Below are 20,526 nucleotides of genomic sequence, written 5' to 3' on the forward strand. Positions count from 1 at the left end.
TAGTGTTGTTGTTTAAGCTTCCCGAGCACTCTGCTTCTGTCTCCAGAAAGCCTTTCCTACTTATTCATCACTAGAGGCCCGGTGCACGAAATTCGTGCACAGGTAGGGCCCCTATGCCTGGCCAGTGATCAGGGCTAATCAGGTTCCCTGCCTCCCTGCCTCCTCCTTCCCTTGCTCCCTCAGCACCCCACCGCAGCTTCTGGTTGCCCGCCTTGTTCCGCGCTGCCCCCTGGTGGTCAGCACACGTCATAGTGATTGATCGAACTCGGGGTCTCCCAGTCGAACTCCTGAGGGGACACTTTGCGTATTAGCCATATATATCTATATATAGATATATAGATATATATAGATATATAGATATAGATATAGATTGTCTCCCCAGTTCCTGGTACATTGCCTGGCAAGTAGTAAGCACTCAATATTTGTTAAGTGAATGAATGAATATGGTGTCATCTAGGACTCTCAACTCTCTTTGACTTTGCTTCCTGTTTTACATTTATCTTAAGACTGAATATTCGAATGAAATTGGGGCAGAAAGCTTCTAAATTAAGCAAGAAACTTAGCAATCACGTACATGTAGTTGAGGACTGTGTTGGCACGTGGTCATTATAAGACAAAACAGACCCTTATCTGAAAAAGGTTGCCTTTGCTATTTTCCTCTGTAAGTGAACACAGTTAAAGAGAAAGGGTACCTGGCCAAGCAGCAGCTGGTGCATTGGTTCATAAAGGCGTGTGCAATTTGGGTCGATTATAGGAGTGCAGGCCAAAAGGAAAAAGCAAACCACTCTGTCTTTGCCCATTTTTAATGGTAAATTAAGTTGAGTGTGAAAGCATTTCTGCAGCTGCTATTGAAATTGGCAAATATTATTCCAAAGGAATAGTACATTTCAGAAATAAAGTTCTCATCTTAACAGCCAACATATTTTTTTTGGCTGTTGTATTTGTTGGCAGACATTTCAAAATACAGAAATATTTCTTTTTAAATATCTTGGAGAGACTAGTGTTTGGAATTTTAACAAATCCTTCATCACTGGGAAAATGCTACCCAACAGAAACATGTGTAGAAATGCTTGCACAGCTATGTTACTTGAAACACTTGACAGAATCACTGTTATAATCACAGCGAGATTCTGCAAATATTTCCCAAACATTTCAGTCATTTCTGTTCTAAGAATTTTGCCCATGTGCATGCAACTGTTTTGACCACAGCTTCGTCGTTCAGCTTTGTAAATGTAACAGAATTTCTCCATCTCTTCAATCCCCTTCCCGCTCACCCTCCGGAATAGTCTAGGACCAAAGTTCCTCTGATACCTTAAAAACCCAAGATAAAAAGCAATACAAGTAGAAACAGGCATTTTTATCTTAAATATATACAGGAAGATAATTTTTTTTTTTTATTGCTTAAAGTATTACAAAGGGTATTACATATGTGTCCATTTTATCCCCCCGCCCTAGACAGTCCCCTAGCCTCCCCTATCCCCCAATGTCTTATGTCCACTGGTTATGCTTATATGCATGCATACAAGCAGGAAGACAATTTGAAGGCAATTCAGTCTCCTATAGCCAAGAATTCTGGCCATTGGAGAGGAAGAAAATCTTGTCAAAAATGGAAAAAAAGGGAACAATTCAAGTGGAGATATATAATGGAGATGCCCGTTAAAAAAAAAAAAATCCTGTGCTTGAGAAGTCCTGAATTTCAAAATTGTTTTTATTTGTGTGTGTATAAAAAGGTCCTTAAAAAGTACACTTCTGAGTTTTGGCTTGCTTGCTTATTCACTATGTGTTTAAACTTGTTCATTTCCTACTTTATTCACAAAAGATTTAATATGACCACAACAAATACATATATAAGGTCAGATATTATATGTCAATAAGAAGTAAAAAAAACCCAAAAAGCCCCACCAAAACAAAAGCCAGGGAAAAACAAACATAAGAAGGACCTAAATAACTGCTACAATTTGACCTCAAAGTTAGCTGTGTATTTCTATACAGGCAAAGTGCAAATGAATTATGTGGTTCTTATTTACAGAAAGAAAACAGCAAAAATAAAACAACAACAAAAACCCAACCTATTTCTCCAAGGAAATGAAGTATTTCCTAGCACTAAATTCTAAAAAAAAAAAAAAAATTAAATTAAAAAATTAAAAAAAAAATAAATATATATATAATAATTAGGGAGCTACCTTCAAGTGGGGGGCAAGGGAGCTGAGAGTTGCAGAATGTATCCTCAACAACATTGTTCGTTTTTTCCCCATTTATTTATTCACTCCTTTCATGTTTCCTCAAGCTTTTATTATGTACTTACCATGTGCCATACACTCTGCTGGATGGTAAGGATACAACAGCGAACAAGACATAGTCAGGCTCACTGTCTGGATTCTGAAGACCCAGAGCCAAGGGACCTGCTCCACAGGGCTTCCCAGGGATGGGTTTCTCCATGTTCGCTGGCATTTCAAGTTGGCATGCAGGACCTACAGCCTCTAAATTGATTCCAGGATGTATACCGTATATTCCAGTGTGAACTTTCAGGAAGGAGCTGATAGGATACTGGGCGAGGGGAGTCAAGGCTCCAGCCAGCTTGGCTGGGGCACGGGGCTGAGGTTATTCCTGGAGTGGGCACCAGAGGTAAGGGATCGGTTAGTGACATAGCTGTTTTCTTTGGGGAAGAAGGCCAATTCCCCTAAAGCCAATTTACTGAATGGCAAGCTGACTTAATTAGTTATTTCTATTCATTATTGGGAAGGATTAAGCAATTTGCGTAAGATATAAGCACTATAACAGCTTTTGGAAGATGTGTGTGGTTTTTAAGGTGTGTGATTTTTAAGGTGTGTGATTTTTAAGGTGGTTTCTTTTCGCTTTAGTGTGCTGGCACTTTATGGACTGTTCAATTTGTAGTTGCCTTGCTGTAATGGGAGGGGGGCTGGGCAGAGAGAGAGAAAAACACCTGCAGAGCCTGGACTGTGACTCTACAAGAGAGGAGTTTGAGGGGCAAGGGATGGGGACATAGGGCAGAGGCAGAGGCAGAATATATTCACAAGTTGTCTAATCATTAAAATGTATAAGCTTCTTAATATTTTATTCTTAAATCTTTATTGTTGAAAGTGTTTCAGATAGCCCTCTTTCCCCCCCCCATTGACTCCTTCTAGCTTGCCCCAAATTTATATTCTTGAGTGCAAAGAATTCTTAGGAATGTTTTTTTTTTCTTCTTCTTTTTTTTAAATCTTCACTCGGTATTTTCCCATTGATTTTTACAGAGAGTGGAAGAGAGAGGGAAAGAAAGAGAGAAATATCGATGTAAGAGAAACACATTGATTGGTTGCCTCCTGCACAAGCCCGGACCAGGGCCTGGGCTGGGGAGGTGCCTGAAACCGAGGTACATGCCCTTGACCAGAATCGAATCCGGGACCCTTTGGTCCATAGGCCGATGCTTTATCTACTGGCTAGGGCAAGAATGTATTTAAAAAACATATATATTTTTATTGATTTCAGAGAGGAAGGGAAAGGGAGAGAGAGAAGAACATCAGTATGAGAGAGAATCATTGATTGATTGCCTCCTGCACACCCCACACTGGGGATCCAACCTGCAGCCTGGGCATGTGCCCTGACTGGGAATCTAACTATGACTTCCTGGTTCATAGGCCCATGCTCAATCACTGAGCCATGCTGGCGGGGCAGGAATCTATTTTTCTTATGAATAATAATCAGGAAATTTATTATGCTTGTCAGTACCTCCTCACTCTCCCTCTCGCTGTTCCACACCCCACTAGAGGCATTGCTAACCCACTGCTTTGTGGCAAGACCCCATGGATGCAAGGTCCCCTGGGAAGTAGGCTACAGGTGACACGCACTTAGTACTAGAAGATGGGACAGGGGCAAACAGAAGCTGGCGGAAGTGATAGAGTTGGTTTTAAAGTTATTCTTTTTTCTTGCCGAGACCGGTTTGGCTCAGTGGATGGAGCGTCGGCTTGCGGACTGAAGGGTCCCAGGTTCGATTCCGGTCAGGGGCATGAGCCTTGGTTGCGGGCACATCCCCAGTGGGGAGTGTGCAGGAGGCAGCTGGTCGATGTTTCTCTCTCATCGATGTTTCTCACTCTCTATCTCTCTCCTTTCCTCTCTGTAAAAACTCAATAAAATATAAAAAAAAAAAAAAAGTTAAAAAAAAAAAAAATTATTCTTTTTTCTTAATTACTTTTTTTTAAAAAATATTTTTATTGATTTCAGAGAGGAAGGGAGAGAGAGAGAAAGAGAGAGAGAGAGAGAGAGAGAGAGAGAGAGAGAGAGAGAGAGAGAAACATCAATGATGAGAGAATCATTGATTGGCTGCCTCCTGCTCGCCCCCTACTGGGGATGGAACCCGCAACCTGGGCATGTGCCCTTGACTGGAATCAAACCTGGGACCCTTCAGTACGCAGGCCGAAGCTCTATCCACTGAGCCGAACCAGCTAGCACTAAAGTTATTCTTCATGTTTTAGGGGAGCCTCCTCATGCAGTGTACAAATTAGGTCTCTCCCTGGAGCTTAGAACTGGAATCTAGATGTCTTCAGGTGATTTGGCATTGAGAACTATTTTTATAAACCTCATTTACTGAAAGTACATCAACTCTCATTTTCCAAGAGTAAATTTTCTTTCTCACCAATGAGCAATTTGCATCTGTATCTCATCTTGTAATTTTCAACATTCTGCGTATTATCTCATCTTGTCCATACAGAAAGCCTGAGTTAATTTAACTCACTTATTTGCACCTTCCCATATTCCAGAGAAAGTTTGAAGTAGTTTACAGAGAAACATAGAATTCAATAGAATAAAAAAATACACGAGGCCTGGCCGGTGTGGCTCAGTGATTGAGCGTTGACCCATGAACCAAGAAATCATAGTTTGATTCCCAGTCAGGGCACATGCCCTGGTTGCTGGCTTGGTCCCCAGTGAGGGGCATGCAGGAGGCAGCCGATCCATGATATTTTGCTCTCATTGAAGTTTCTGTCTCTCTATCCCTCTCCCTCTCTCTCTAAAAATCAATAAAACATTTAAAAAAATAGATGAGGACATTGCAGTGAAGAAAAAATAAGGTTAGAAGAATAAAGCCACTAGAAAGCAACTTGTTTCCTATGAAGTCATTTGTAGTTGCTAGAGCTGGGCCATCATCCAGCCAAAAATGAGAGGGAAACTCGGTTTATAAAAATAACGTGGTCATTAGGTGAAAAGAAGAAATGCTCAGGATCACTGTTTTTTTGGTGCTGAGACAGAATTTCCACAGTGTGTGCTCATCGAAGGAGCCCGTGGCTTGTGGACTGTCCTGAGCTCCCTGGAAGAAGTACCTGGGAGACCGCTTCCTAGAATAACCTGCTCGGTGAGGCTGACGGGATTATTTTAATAAAAGACGTTTTCTGAGGGCATAAAGCAGTGCAGTTCAGGTTCACAGCTCCCCGATGGCTGGACAGGATCCAAAGGCAACATCCAGGAACGGATGGACTCAGTCTTCAGGCATTTCTCCGTGAATGTTATTTCTTGTGATCCAATGTTTTTAAATGTGCAGAAGAGTTAGATGCGTTGCCAGGAACCTGAAAGTCTACTCGTTGGCTGAGATGAAATCGTTATCCCGGTTTCACAGATGAAGAAATAAGACCTTGGTGAAGCTGATGATTATCCAAGGCCGTGGGGTTGGTCAGTGGGGGAGCTGGGACCAAAGCCAGTTCTCCTGACTGAGCCTGGGGCTCTTTCAGCCATTCCATCTCTTCCCTCTGACTGAAGTAGAATTCTGTTACAGTGTTAAAATGTTAAAAATGAATATTTTAAACATCTGCAATGTACTTCCTACTTAGATGTTAAATTCTTAGAAGAAAGAAAACATTCACTATTGAGCTGAAGTCTCAATCCCTCTGAACTTGGTGGGCTTCATTCCTGAGTGCATTTCTGGTGTGTGTGTGTGTGTGTGTGTATGTGTTTGCCACATATGCATGTTTGAGTTTAAAATTATCGTAAAGCACATAAATAATGTCATAGTATATCAGTACTTTTGCACTACCTCCCAACCCCCCATCTTATAGTTTTGATATGTAACCTTGCTGATACTAGTTATTCATTCATTTTAGCTGTGGAATAGGCTTTCCTTGTATGAGTCAACCACCCACAGCTTATCCTTTCTTCTGCCAAAGGGATTAGAATATTTCCACTTTTTTTCTGTTGTAAACAGTACTGGTGTGAACATTCTTAAACATGTCTCCTTGTATTCATGTGCAATTTTAGGGCATTTTTTAAATTGGCAGAATGTTATCAGCTCACCAACAGCTGCTGATCCTACCTGAGCATCCTTTGGATGCCGAGGCCTCCTGGGAGAACCTTGCACCCAAGATGCTGTCTGGGTCCCTTTGTAGCCAGTGCTGACGGGCCTCGGTGTGCCTTCACTGCCTCCCTCTCCCTGTATGTCTTTCAGGTGGTTGGTTCAGGTTCTTACCGTTCCAAGCACCCTTAATTTCTTAAGGGTCCTACCATATCCTAGCTCCCCCTGCTCCCAAGAAATGACCTCACTTTTTATTTTCCTGAGAAAAAATGAGGTTATCTAATGAGATCTCCCTAAATTCTCTCTCCCAAAGTTCTCAGCATTTTCCACCCAGAAGGACAGTGTGTTTTGCAGACCACAGATTCTTTTAGAATGAATGGAGGTAAACATTTTTTTAAAGTTTCTCAGGCCCCATGTGGAACTTTGTCTTACCGGGCGCTGCGCCATCTTCAGAATCACTGATCGAAATACCCTTCTTCTAGCTTAATTCCTATTCTCACTGTACTGGTTTTTTTTTAAAAAATATTTTTATTGATTTCAGAGAGGAAAGGAGAGGGAGAGAGAGATAAAAACATCAATGATAAGAGAGAATCACTGATAGGTTGCCTTCTGCACGCCCCCTACTAGGGATGTGCCCGCAACCAAGGTACATGCCCTTGACCGGAATCAAACCTGGCACCCTTTAGTCCGCAGGCTGACACTCTATCCACTGAGCCAAACTGGTTAGGGCCCATCCGGGGAATTAAAAAAAAAATTCTCCTGGGTTCAATATCCAGTCTCTGTTTTTCTCATATTTAATTTAGTTTTCTATTTTCTTTCTTTTTAAAAAAAATATTTTTATTGATTTCAGAGAGGAAGGAGGAAGGAGAGAGAGACAGAAACATCAATGATGAGAGAGAATCATTAATCGACTGCCTCCTGCATGCGTCACACTAGGGGTTGAGCCCATAAGTCAGGCATGTGCCCTGACCAGGAATTGAACTGTGACCTCCTGGTTCATAGGTCAACACTCACCCACTAAGCCACACTGGCTGGGCAAGTTTTCTGTTTTCTTTCCTCTTTCTCATTTTACTTCCTTATTTTTGGGGGTTGAACTCTTCCAGTAGCTTTCTAAGAGCGAGTGCATAAGACATAACTCTTCTGAAGCCTTGTATGTTAGGAAATGACTTTTATTCTACCCTAACATTTGACTAATACTTTAGCTGGATATAGATTATAGGTTGGAAATAATTTTATATCTAGTTTTAAAAAATAGTGGTAAAATATACATAACAAAATTTACCAATTTAACCATTTTTAAATGTACAGTTTGCTGTATCAAATCAGTCAGGAAACCTGTTGGCACCATCTTTAGAATGTTTTCAGAATCGGACCAGTGTTCACTACTTCTGCTCATGCAGCCCAGCCCCTGTCATCATCATCTAGATTTCTGTAAGAACTTTTTCCTCCCAGCATTTTACTATGAAAATTCTCAATTATTCAACAGAGTTGAAATAATGTTACGCAAGTATTCATGTTCTTAACACCTAGATTCCAACTTTAATATTTTACCAAACTTGCGTTCTCATTTCTTGATTATCCAGCTCCATGTCCATTATTCTGTAATAACCTCTTTGCTTCATTCCTTGTCCCATTATTTGTTCTCACCTCATTTTGAGGGTGATCATTTTTTTTTTAAATATATTTTTTATCGATTAAGATATTACATATGTGTCCTTATCCCCACGTTACCCCCTACAACCCCCCCCCCTCCCCCCCCCGCTTGAGGGGGATCATTTTGAAACATAAGTCAAATTGTATCTCCCCTCTGCTCAAAACTCGGATATGGCTACCTGTTTCACTTCTGCTAAGTCTGTAGTCTTTATGACCCTAAAAGGGAAAATTGCCTTGGTAACGTTCAGATTCCTGTGGAATTGCGAATTCACACTGAGTTTCTGTGTCGTGGTATGTTGTTTGCATCACTGAGGGTGAATCTGACTTGCCTTTTGGAGGAAATAAACTGTACTGCTTGCTCAGGAGGTCTGAGGCTAAAATCTTGAAGTATTTGTTCCTGCTGAGGTATTTCGTTGCATTTTGCTCTCCGTCTGAGCTTGTGTGTGGTCATGGATGTTTATAAATGATACTAAGTCTGATTTCATGAGGGCTTTCTAAAATTAATTCTGTCCAATAGAATATGAGTTTTTGCTTTAATATTATTAAAAATCTATTGAGTAAAGAAAAAGATAGTGAAGTATGTTAACAGCATGCAGAGCAAAAACTTAAAAATATCTGTCTATAAAAATCCTAAGCGACCGGAACACCAGAACAATCGGAACAGCCAGAATGACTGGAATGACTGGAATGACCGGTCGCTATGATGCACACTGACCACCAGGGGGCAGACGCTCAATGCAGGAGCTGCCTCCCTTGGTGGCCAGTGCGCTCCCACAGCCAACCTCCCATGGCCAGCCAACCTCCCCTGGTCCCTCCCCCCATCTGGCAGGCCCCGGCTGGCAGTTGGCACCTGGCACAAAGGCCCCGGCCGGCAGCCAGTAGCTGGCAGGAAGGCCCCAGCCAGCAGCCGGAAGGTCCCAATCGGCCCTGATCACCGGCCAGGCCTAAGGACCCACCTGTGCATGAATTTCGTGCACCAGGCCTCCAGTGTATATATGTATGTGTGTGTATATATATATATATATATATATATATATATATATATAAGCCTAAGTGACCGTTATGACTGGTCGACCAGTTGCTATGTCATGCACTGACCACCAGAGGGCAGATGCTCAACACAGGAGCTGCCCCCTGGTGGTCAGTGTGCTCCCATAGAGGGAGTGCTGCTCCGCCAGAAGCCAGGCTTACAGCTGGCGAGCGCAGCTGCGGCAGTGGGAGCCTCTCCTGACTCCCCAGCAGCATTACCAAGAAGCGGCAGCAGGTGCAGTGGGCCGGGATGAGCATGAGCGGTGCTGGCTCAGGCTCCTTCCTGGCCACCTGCCACTTGGTCACTGCTACATACCTTGGGGGATGTCCGACTGCTGGTTTAGGCCCAATCCCTGGGGTCCCAAGGGGTCCTGGATTGTGAGAGTACCCCCCCCCCCCCATGCACATATCTGTGCACCTGGCTTCTAGTATCTCTATAAAACTACTCTCTCATTATACATTGTCATTGAAGGTGTAATGGAAGAACTGTTGATTCTGTATGTAACTGATACTGTGAAACCCTTTATAGCAGTGGTTCTCAACTTTCTGGCCCTTAATAAATACAGTTCCTCATGTTGTGACCCAACCATAAAATTATTTTCGTTGCTACTTCCTAACTGTAATGTTGCTACTGTTATGAATCGTAATGTAAATATCTGATATGCAGGATGGTCTTAGGCAACCCCTGTGAAAGGGTCGTTCGACCGCCAAAGGGGTCGCGACCCACAGGTTGAGAACTGCTGCTTTACAGGTTTAAAATCAAGGTCATCTTACGGTGTCATTTCTAAAAAAATCAATTGTTATTAATTTTTCTTTTCCCTACATTTGACAATTTCGCAAGGTTCCTCTTGTGTTTGTTTTGAGTTCTTTCTTTCATCTTCGGAGGCTCTCCATAATGTCTAACAATCTTTGGCTGTCCACTCATATTTAAGAGTGAGGAATGAAAAAGCCTTAGTGGAATTTCACAGTAGGGTAGTATGAAGGGAACTAGCCTTTCTATTGAGGAGCCCCAGATATCAGTATTTGCAGGTCTTTGCTAGGATGTCTTCTGCTTTCTCCAGAAAAGGATCCTTTGAAACCTGACCTGTAGGCGGAGCTAGGGTTCAGGGGAATAGGTCTGGTTGCCGGTGCTCTTGGAATAGGTGGAGTAGGTGAGGGCTGGGGTCCTACTACTGTTCCTGTGCAGGCTTGTCTAAAATCTTGCTCTCAGCACTGATCTTCAGCACATTCTGTTCCATTTGTTTTTGGACCCATGTCTCATCCTCTGCTTCTGCAGTATCTCCTGCTTCCATGTCCCAAATCTCTTAGGGTTTCTTCAAAGACAGGGGTGGGGAAGCTAGAGTTAATAGGAAACAATGGAATCTTTGGTAGCAATTTAGGAACAAAGTAATGGAGTCAGGAGGAGAGGTGATAACAAAAGGAATAAAGAGATATATATGGGGGGGGGGGGGGCGGAATAACCCCAAACCATCGTTCATACTTATAACTTAAAGGTGTCATCAAGCTTTTAGGAGACTGGTGACATGGTGGTAACGAAGAATTGTGAACCGTAGAAAACTTGATTGTGGAGCAAGGGCAGAATTTCTAGGTTAAAATGTGCTGATGGAAATTAAAAATAATTGCTTCCTGAATACAAGCTTTCTAGACCTGCGCTGATTTAACATCCGATTTTGTAGCATTGGAAGTTTTCATCCGTAAGTTTTTTTACCCTTCATTTTAGAATTGTGGTGAGCTTTCAGTTTTACTGCCGATGAAGAAATAGGATAGGTAATCCTGATAAATTATTTCCTAGATGATAATAAATGCCACTTATATACTGTAACACCTCTCCCAGAGTAAGTGCTCAATAAATGTTAGTTGTTACCACAGTTTTTTAGTTTCATGTTCTTTTAAAAAAATTTATCTTTGTTGTTGAAAATATTAAAGATGATCCCCTTTTTCCCCATTGACCACCTCCACACCTATCTCCCCTCACCCCAGGCCTTTCCACACTATTGTCTGTGTCCATGGGTTATGCATATATGCATATAAGTTCTTTGGTTAATCTCTCTCCACCCCCCACCTCCGCCTTCATGTGCTTTTTTGTTGAATTCCAACCACCACCCTGTAAGTATTATCATCCCCATTCTACAGCAGTGGACACTGCAGCTCAGAACATTTGGGACTCCGTCAAGGCCAACGGAAGGCGCTTTTAGGGAAGTGGCTACATTCACTCAGAATGCCTTTATCAAGGTTGGAGTGGGTGGCTCAGCGGCACTGTTGGTATTGGCCGGTGAGTGACACTGCTTCGTTGTGAGGGAGCAAGCACAGCGGGTTTAGATCCAGAGAATTGCTACATGTTTGTTTTCCAACCTGTAGGGAATAGATAGGGTTGATTGTTCTGGCATTTTGTGATGGTCATTAGAGAAATAAAGCGCCTGAAAGGAGACAATAGAGTAGACTTTAAAAACCAACCGGCCTGGGAATTTGTACCCATTGCTTCTGGTTAAATGACGATGAAAAAGAAGTAATAACAGAGTCAGGAAAAGTTAATGGGAAAACGATGAAGAAACTTATTGTACATGTGGCACCGACTTTCTTCTGTGAGCTTGTAAGCAGATCAATGTTAATAATTGTACGTTGCTAGGAAGAGCTCTATAACTCAACTGACAGAAGGGCGGTCCTTCAGATGTCCTGGGTGGACCATAAATAACACGGTGCAGTGGAACTGTAGGGGAAAAAAGAATGAGGGAGGCCCCTAGGGGAAAAGCTACCATTTAAATCACTCTGTTCAAGAATAACCTACATGTACTCACTGTATCCTGATAAGCTACACCTTCTGATCAGCCTTTGAAGATAAGATAGATGTCCCTTTCTCTCTGTTGCCACAGTGATTTTTCCAGTGTTATTAGACTGGTAGGGCTTATTAGTAAACTCTATAATAATGAGAAAAAAAGAGACTTGATGCGTTATCAATGACTTCTAGGAGTCTTTACCAGAAATTTTTGACAAACTCGGAATTTTTCTAATATTTTATTTGGTCAAGAGAGTATTTGTCTTCTTATGAAGATACAGATATCATGGGTTCCATAGCATATGAATTGGAGAACTGACCCTGAACCCAAATAATACCTTAGTCCCCATTTTGTTGTCACTGTATTAAATAAAAGCAAAAACATTTTTCTTATTACAGCAGAAATATGCATCCATCTGAAAAATTTAAAATGTAGATAAGCAAAATGAATGAAAACCACCCATAATTCCATTCACTAGAAGTAATCTCATTTTGAGTTGAAAAATTCTAATCATAATAATTCAAAGTAAATGCCAGGATTTCTCTAAAAAGGGGAAATTCTCTAGTGTTTTGAGGTTTTAGAGATACCAGAGGCGTATTAAGATGTATTGCATAAGCAAACCACTGTCCTTTCGGAATAGCTTATGCCATTTGTAAACATGTGTACATTAGCTTACATGGATTTTAAAAGCGTAATTCCCCGTGATTCCACTTGATCTTAGAATCTTTAATGCCGCTTCATTAATTCTTTACCCAGTTTTTGGTTATGTGCCTGAAGATGGGCTGTTACTCACTTTTAAGCATAGTCTCATTTATTTACATTCTAAAATAAATATCATTTGTTACATAATTGTGTGTAACTTTTATTTGTAAAGGAAAAATAAAGCTGTGACGTAGGGCCCTTCTGTGCTGTGATTCTACCTGAGAAAGCAGCTCTTGTGCTCAGAATACAAATGATAGGATGGCCCTCAGAGATTTTGGTTGATAAACCTTTTGGTTTTGGCCAAGCCCTCTTTCTGCCTTCTGTTTTCATGCTCTTTCTAGCTTTTCAATTCAGATCCCAGAAAAATCTCTCCGACCTCTCTCTTCTCTCCTCTGTTTCAGTTTTTCATGGGCCCTACTTGGTAAGCAAATTCCTCTCTAGAGATTACTCCCCCAAAACAGTTGTGTTAGAGGTGTCGTCATAAATTGCCTTCTGTAGTGTGTTTTGATAAATAATTGTACCAAGACAGTATTTGGGTCAATAACCTAACATTTCCAATTGTTGATTCAGTCTTCAAAGTTTGGTTTGAAGGACATTTGATGGACATTTTTTTAGAATCCCTAGGATATTCTATAGTAAATAAAAAATTATTATATTCATTGTTTGCTAATAAATTTTCATTGTTAAAAACAGAAAACTCTCAAATAGTTTTAAGGTCTAAACTTTTTTTTTCTACTTTAATATATAATACAGTGAATCTCACATACCAGTCTTGCACAGGAATATTTCTTGATTCTCTGGTTATCAATTTATTGTTTATTGTTCTGTTTTTATTTTTAATAGAAATACATTTGCTGCCTTGTCTTTGATGAATACTGAATGGCAGTGAGTGGCTTTCTTATTAAATTCAAGGTATCTGAATAATGCTAATGGGACTATTTGGGGTGAAATGCTGATTTACAGTAAGTATACTCCTGACAGTCACATCTGTGTCCAGCATCAAGTGATGGGCACTCCTCCTTTGCTTCCATAGCAACTTCCACATACACTTCTGAGAGGATTTCACTCCTCCATTCATTTGTCCTTCGCAGAAGATTCAGTTCCTTGAAAGCAGGGACCAGCACATGTAAAATGCTTGCTGAGTAAATGAAGGACAAATGAGTAAAAAACGTAAGTCTTAAACCAAAACCGCCCGGGTTCCAATGTTAGCTCATCACTGACTGGCTCTGTGTCCTTAGACAACTGGGTGTGACATTTGTGCCTCTCAAGTTTTGTGTTTTCATATATGGGGGTAATTACCGTTCTTAACTCGTAGCGTTATTATAATGGTTAAATGAGATTCTGTTCGCGAAGTGGTTAGAACAGTGCCTGTATATAGTACGTGCTATGAAAGTTTGCCACTGTTATTATCATCCGTTTTTGTTCACTGGTAATTAGCCCTGGTGTGGAATAGCGGGTGCCCACAGGAAGTTCACTCTGGAATTCAGTTTTTCTCCCGGCATGATGAAGACGTGCTTTGTCTCACTTTGCGTTCAGAAGCGCTTGGTGTGGGAAGGGGGAGTGGAGGGCCTCGGTATATCAGAAGCTGAGGACATTTGTGCCTTTATCAATCTTCAGGTTGCACACAGGCTCACTTGAACTAACAAACAGCTTTTATTTTGGATAGAATCCTATCAACTCAGTACAGTAACACTGTTACCTCAGGCGGGCTCTGACTCATTTTAATCCAGGGACTAAAACCATTATTTATTTATTTATTTTTTAATATATATATTTTATTGATTTTTTACAGAGAGGAAAGGAGAGGGATAGAGAGTTAGAAACATCGATGAGAGAGAAACATCAATCAGCTGCCTCCTGCACACCCCCTACTGGGGATGTGCCTGTAACCAAGGTACATGCCCTTGACTGGAATCGAGCCAGGGACCCTTCAGTCCACAGGCTGACGCTCTATCCACTGAGCCAAACTGGTCAGGGCTAAAACAATTAATTATTAATTAATAAGCAGTTCATTTGGTAGGTAAAAATCTTTGGGAGAGATAGTAAAAAGGTTTAGGATACTAAACAGTGGGGAAGACAGGATTGAAAAGATTTTTGAAGTCAGGCTAGCATTAACTGTTAAATGATTTTTATTCTTTGCATTTTTTTTTTAAAAGTGGTCTATTGGATATTTAATATCAATGTATCTAGCGGTTGGCCTCAGGTTTATATATTTCTAGTCCCCCCTCCCCCAACATTTTATTATGAAGAATTTCTAATATATAACAAAGTAAAAAAAATTTACAATGAGCACCCATATACTCAACATGTAGATTCAACCATTAATGTTTTTACTCTATTTGCTTGACCACATATCTGCACATTTATCCATCCCTCCATCCTCTAATACATTTTATATGTTTGGTTAACTTTATTTTGATAGGAAAGTCATCATCTGGATGGGAGAAGTCAATGTTTTCTTCTCAGACCCCAGGACACGAATAGTGGCAAAAACATATATGAAGCAATACTATTAAAAAGTTGCAGAGTAAGAATCACTCTTACTGGAAGGATTCTTTAAGAGTCAAAGTGGGGCTGAAGAAAGACATGTGTAGGTGGAAAGACAAGCACTTGGGAAAATAATTCAGTCGAATAGATAACCTACCAAAACATCCTTCTTGATACAGTTTTTTTAGTTTCACTTTGTCAGCTATGCAGGGTCAGCTCTTACTGTTTCCAGTAAACGGCAACATTTATGGAGAAGAAAAGAAGTGAAAGTTTTAAAGAAAATTCTTGCAGGGTGAAGGCTGACAATAAAATACACAAAGATGCCTAAAACGCCAGTTTGTGTCAGACTTGACTTCCTCTAGACCAGATATGGAGCTTAACTGCGTAGCTTCTCCTTTCACCACGAGTTTAGAATCCACAGCGCTGGCCTGGCTCTTTGGGAGTTCTGCCAGCAGCTCCAGAGAGCATGAATAGGTCACAGGGCAAAATCTTGATTATGATTCAGAAAAGAAGGCGTAGCCACTGTGTTCCTCATGAACTAAGGAAGCGGTCACTGGAAGACGGCCTCTTTTGGAGGGCAGCTTTTGGTTTCTGTTGTTCTCTGTGGATGCGTGTTTATGGGAAATGCAGAGCTGCAGTTGCTAATGAGCACGTACCCCTTTTCCTTTTAGTTCACTTCTTTCACTGGGATGGACATGTTATAATCGCCATTGGGTCGAAGGATGGCTTCCGGTCCTGTGCTTCCCACCGAAGATGAGCAGGTTTCCTGGGGCATCGATGATCTCCATATTTCACTGCAAGGTAATTAAAATTGCCCCCCACCCCCCGTGTCAGCTGTGGAAACCTTTCCCTCATCTGTCCACAAATCACACTGCTTTCTGCCTCGCTTACGTATTTTTCCAATTGTAGAACCTTTCAGTATGCTACCTAAATGTTTTATTGCTAGCTCAGCTCTCTAGAAAGTGAGGAACACTTGGAAGGAATTTGGTGTCTTAGTGTCTCACTCTGAGTGTATGAATATTCTTTCTTTCTCTTTTTCTGTTGTCTTTGCAGTAAAAATTAAATGGTTTCCACAGTTTGCTTGGCATTGTTTACACTTGTCTTGCATCTTTGCACATAGCCTCTTTTATTTATTTATCTATTTATTTATTCACTTATTCATTATTTAAAACAATTTTTTTCAATTACAGTTTACATTTACTGTTATTATATGATTAGTTTCAGGTGTACAGCATAGCAGTTAGACAACCATATACTTTACATAGTGTTGCCCCGATATTTTCAGTACCCCCCTAACACCACACATATTTATTACAATAGTATTGACTATATTCCCTATGCTGGACTTTACATCCCCTTGACTATTTTGTAACTACCTATCTGTAGCTCTCAATCCCTTCACCTTTTTCACTCAGCCCCCAACCCCCCACCCCTCTGCGCATAGCTTCTTTTAAATGTACATCCTGTTTTGCACCAATAGAAAGGAATAGTAGTAATATAAGTGAATGATGATGTTTCAGTCATGTGAATCTTAAGTGCTTCTTGTGGAGTTTGGCAATATTTGTTTTGTACTTTGAAAATTCATTAGCCACTAGACTTTCCACCTTTGATGATAAAGCAAATCTGTGAGCTGAGTAGTTAGCTAGTGTAGAGGAAATAAGGTTTTGGTAAGTTTTTGCAAATATTTATGTAGCAATATGTTTTTTAAAAATATATATATTTTATTGACTTTCTACAGAGAGGAAGGGAGAGGGATAGAGAGCTAGAAACATCGATGAGAGAGAAACATTGATCAGCTGCCTCCGGCACACCTCCCACTGGGGATGTGCCCGTAACCAAGGTACATGCCCTTGACCGGAATTGAACCTGGGACCCTTCAGTCCATAGGCCGACGCTCTATCCACTGAGCTAAACCAGTCAGGGCTAGCAATATGTTTTAATGTAATTTTAAGGTTATGATTAGTGTTATGCAGCACTCTTGGAATGTTACTGAGAAGGCATAGATTTTGATTTATTTACTATTGGTATTTATTTATTAATTTTTAATTGAGGTATAATTGACATACAATGTTGTATTGGTTTCAGGTGTACAATATAGTGATTTGATATTTGTATATATTGTGAAATAATCACCACAGTAAGTCTAGTTAATATACATTGCCACACATAGTTACAGAACTTTTTTTCATGTGATGAGAACTTTTAAGATCTACTCTCATAGCAACTTTCAAATATGCAATACAGTATTGTTAACTACAGTTCCCATGCTGTACATTACATTTATTTGAGACATTTATGATAAGATCCCAAAATGACTTTCTGTTATTTTCTTTTTAATTAAAAGTGTGTTTGAATGATTAGATTCTTGACTTTGGGGTCAATAGCTATTACAATAGACTATACCTATATGCATCAGATTTTAAAAAATAACTATCATGTAATTTGTACAGACTAAGAAACATATAATATGTGAAAGGTAGTACTTCAGGTAAGAATTTAAAAAATTCTCAATAAGTCCATTTTTTATAGTGTCATATAATATTTGTAAGGAGCTGTAATCAAATTTTCATGTAACGGGGAAAAAAATCAATGTTCTTGTTTTTCTCTGACGTTTTAGTGGCATGCAAGTAGTAAGTCATGGACCTAAACTGTATCAGGAAGGCGGTGAATCCGTAAATAGATAAATCTAATTTCTAATGCTGGCTCTGCCACTTGCTAGTTCTTTGAACTTGCATAAGCGATTTTATCTGTTTTGAGTTTGTTTCCTCATACTTGAAATAGGGATGATAATGGCTGTATGCAACTGTGCTTTGAAGATGAACAATAAAGCGTGTAAAGGGCTTAGGCAGTGCCCGGCACAGAGTAGGGGCTCAGTAAACCGCTGAGATTGGCGCTACCTCCTCTGTTCTCCCACAGCACCTATTTCAGGACTCACAGTGTTATAATTTTTAAATACATATTTACAGGCAAAATCTTTGCCTCCAAGGATTTCTTATCCAGGAGCTCATACCTAGAGTAGAAACTGCATGGCTGAGAGGAAAAAACTATAAAAAAGAAACCTGTTTTTTACCGTTTCGTTTTGTTCTGCTTTGACACTTCTATTCAGTGGCTTCCCATCACATGTGGGGTAAAGTCGAGGCTTCTTGGTGTGGCTCCCAGGCATCCTTCTGGTGCTTGCCTTTCTCTCTGCCCTCATCTCCTACCTCATTCCACAATCACTGCTCCTGCCCCACAGCTCCCTAAGGGGCCAGACTCCCCCTGCCTGTGAGCTTTTGTTCAGGTTGTCCCCCTGCAGCTCCTCTGCCTCCTCTTCCCACTAGAAGAAGTCCAGCTCTTCTGTTCCTCCTCTACCCCTTATCCATCCCACAGTCAGCCAGTCAGCCTCCTCCTGGGCCTTACTCTCTCTTCCACTGAGATTTGCACTGCCCCCTCTGTTCTCCCGTAGCACCTATTTTAGCATTTACAGTGTTAGTGTATTTAGTGTTTCTTCCCCACTGCAGAGTGCCTTCCCAGACTTCTGTGTACATGCTCTAGCACTCTTACATACAGTATCTCATTTGATCCTCACAATCACGTTACGAGGTGGATATTTAAAAATAAAAAAACTAGAGGCCTGGTGGCCTCTCGCAATCCGGGACCCCTCGGGGATGTCGGACTGCCGGTTTCAGCCCGATCCCCGCAGGCCAGGCCGAGGGACCCCACCGGTGCACAAATCTGTGCACTGGGCCTCTAGTATGCATATAAGATCTTTGGTTAATCTCTTCTCGCCCTCTCCCCGCCTTCCTTCTGAGATTCATCAGTCTGTTCCATGTTTCCATGCCTGTGCGTTGAGAGTCTGCCCCCTGGTGGTCATAGCTACTGGTTGAAAGGTTGAACAGTTGGACAGTTGCTTAGGCTTTTATTTACATAGATTGTAAATTGATGTTTAGAGAGAGAAGAAGGCAGAGGGGAGAGAGAAAGAGAAACATCAATGAGAGCACAACCTCTATCGGCTGCCTCCTGCACACTCCCCACTGGGGATTAAGCCTGCAACCCAGGCATGTGTGTTTGGGAATTGAACTGGCGATTTGGTGGTACACTGGACAATGCACAACCAACTGAGCCACCCCGCCCAGACCATGAGGTGCAGATTTTTATCTTTACGGCACAGTGAAAAGCCGTCGCTCAGGAAGATGGAATTACTTTCCCGGAGTCACAGCTAGAGAGCAACAGGGCTGGGTTTTCTTTCCACTGCACCACACCCCCTCTGACACATCTCAAAGAACAATTTGAAAGAGGGATTTTCCCTAACAACTTTCTCTGGAAAATTCACTCAAATAGTCTTATTCCAGTTAATCCATAGCAAATTTTCATAGTTACAGTGTAGATGGGCATCTTCAAGTAATATTAATGATCTCGGGTTCAAGTAGTTCAAAATAATTAACAAATTACTAAGAAATGAGTAGTTTCTCATACTGTGTTTTGAATTATACAAAGTTACGCAGTCTGCTTTACGATAGGAGATGAGTATGGGATGTTTGCAATGGAAAGGCGATGTACATTCACTGCCAGTGTGAGGGATTTTCCTTCATGTTGTATTTCAGGGACCGTGGTGCTGGGTGCATTGCTCTGGGGGGGAGAGGTGGAGCACTAATGCTATAATGTGGTGAAGTTGACGCTGGGCACATTAGGCAGGTACCCTTTGGGATATCAGTCAAGAAGTTCTCATGACTATAGAATGAAAGCTTAACTGTGAAACAAATAGATTTCCTGAAGTTCTATATTGTTATCAGCAGACTTATAATGATTCTTTTCAACCCCCCAAAAGAAGGAAATCTTATCTTTTGTGACAGCATGGATGGACCTGGAGAGCATTACGCTAAGTGAAATAAGCCAGTCAGAGAAAGACAAATACTATATGACTTCACTCATATATGAAATCTAATGAACAAAAATAACAAACAAATAAAATAGGGACACACTGATAGATACAGAGAACAGACTGACAGCTGTTAAAGGAGAGGGAGGTTGGGGTTTTAGGTGAAAAAGGTGAAGGGATTACGCAAAAAAAAGAAAACCACATCCCCACTCGTAGACACGGACAACAGTATGGTGATTACCAGAGGGGAAAGAGGAGTGGGGGAGCTGGAAGAGGGTAAAGTGGAGATAAATAATGGTGGAAGCAGACTTGACTTGGGGTGGTGAACAAACAATATAATATACAAATGATATATTATAGAGTTGTGCACCCAAAACCTATGTAATTTTATTAACCAATGTCACCCCAATCAGTTTTAAAGGAGAAATAAAAAGCATTTGGCTTTGTTTACTGTGTAATCAGAGTTGCATTTAACAAAATTCACATGTGCTTAATGATCCTTGGAGTAATATGAGAACCGAGATTTTAGGTAATATGAGAGGCTAAGGATCACTGCTCATAAGAAAAGTTTGTTTTTTCCCCCCTCATTTTAGAATATATTTTTAGAGGCAGATACAGGCCTATTTAATATATAATGCCTACTTTATTTTAGCCAAAACTTATCTAAGGTGAGATAATTATGGCCATACCCTGACTCAGAATAATATGCTCAAGAAAGATTAAGATGTCTGCATTGAAATGTGGTG

General features: G+C 40.9%; 1 protein-coding gene across 13 annotated transcripts in view; it reads left to right on the top strand.

Annotated features, from left to right (window-relative positions):
• The window catches only part of SYNE2 (spectrin repeat containing nuclear envelope protein 2), a 301,595-nt gene that overhangs the window by 31,317 nt on the left and 249,752 nt on the right, over positions 1–20,526 (top strand). For 12 of the 13 annotated variants that reach the window (XR_004967589.1, XM_036309562.1, XM_036309545.1 and 9 more), the window contains exon 2: positions 15,594–15,723. Coding sequence is in view for 12 of the 13 variants with exons in the window: in XM_036309562.1 (XP_036165455.1) it covers positions 15,645–15,723 (79 nt within the window). In the remaining variant the exon portion in view is untranslated. Of the gene's footprint in view, positions 1–13,468; positions 13,606–15,593; positions 15,724–20,526 lie in introns of all 13 variants that reach the window. The other variant, XM_036309555.1, reaches the window with a different exon arrangement.

The sequence above is a fragment of the Myotis myotis genome, unplaced genomic scaffold (genome assembly GCF_014108235.1).
Source record: "Myotis myotis isolate mMyoMyo1 unplaced genomic scaffold, mMyoMyo1.p scaffold_m19_p_1, whole genome shotgun sequence".
Taxonomy (NCBI): Eukaryota; Metazoa; Chordata; class Mammalia; order Chiroptera; family Vespertilionidae; genus Myotis; species Myotis myotis.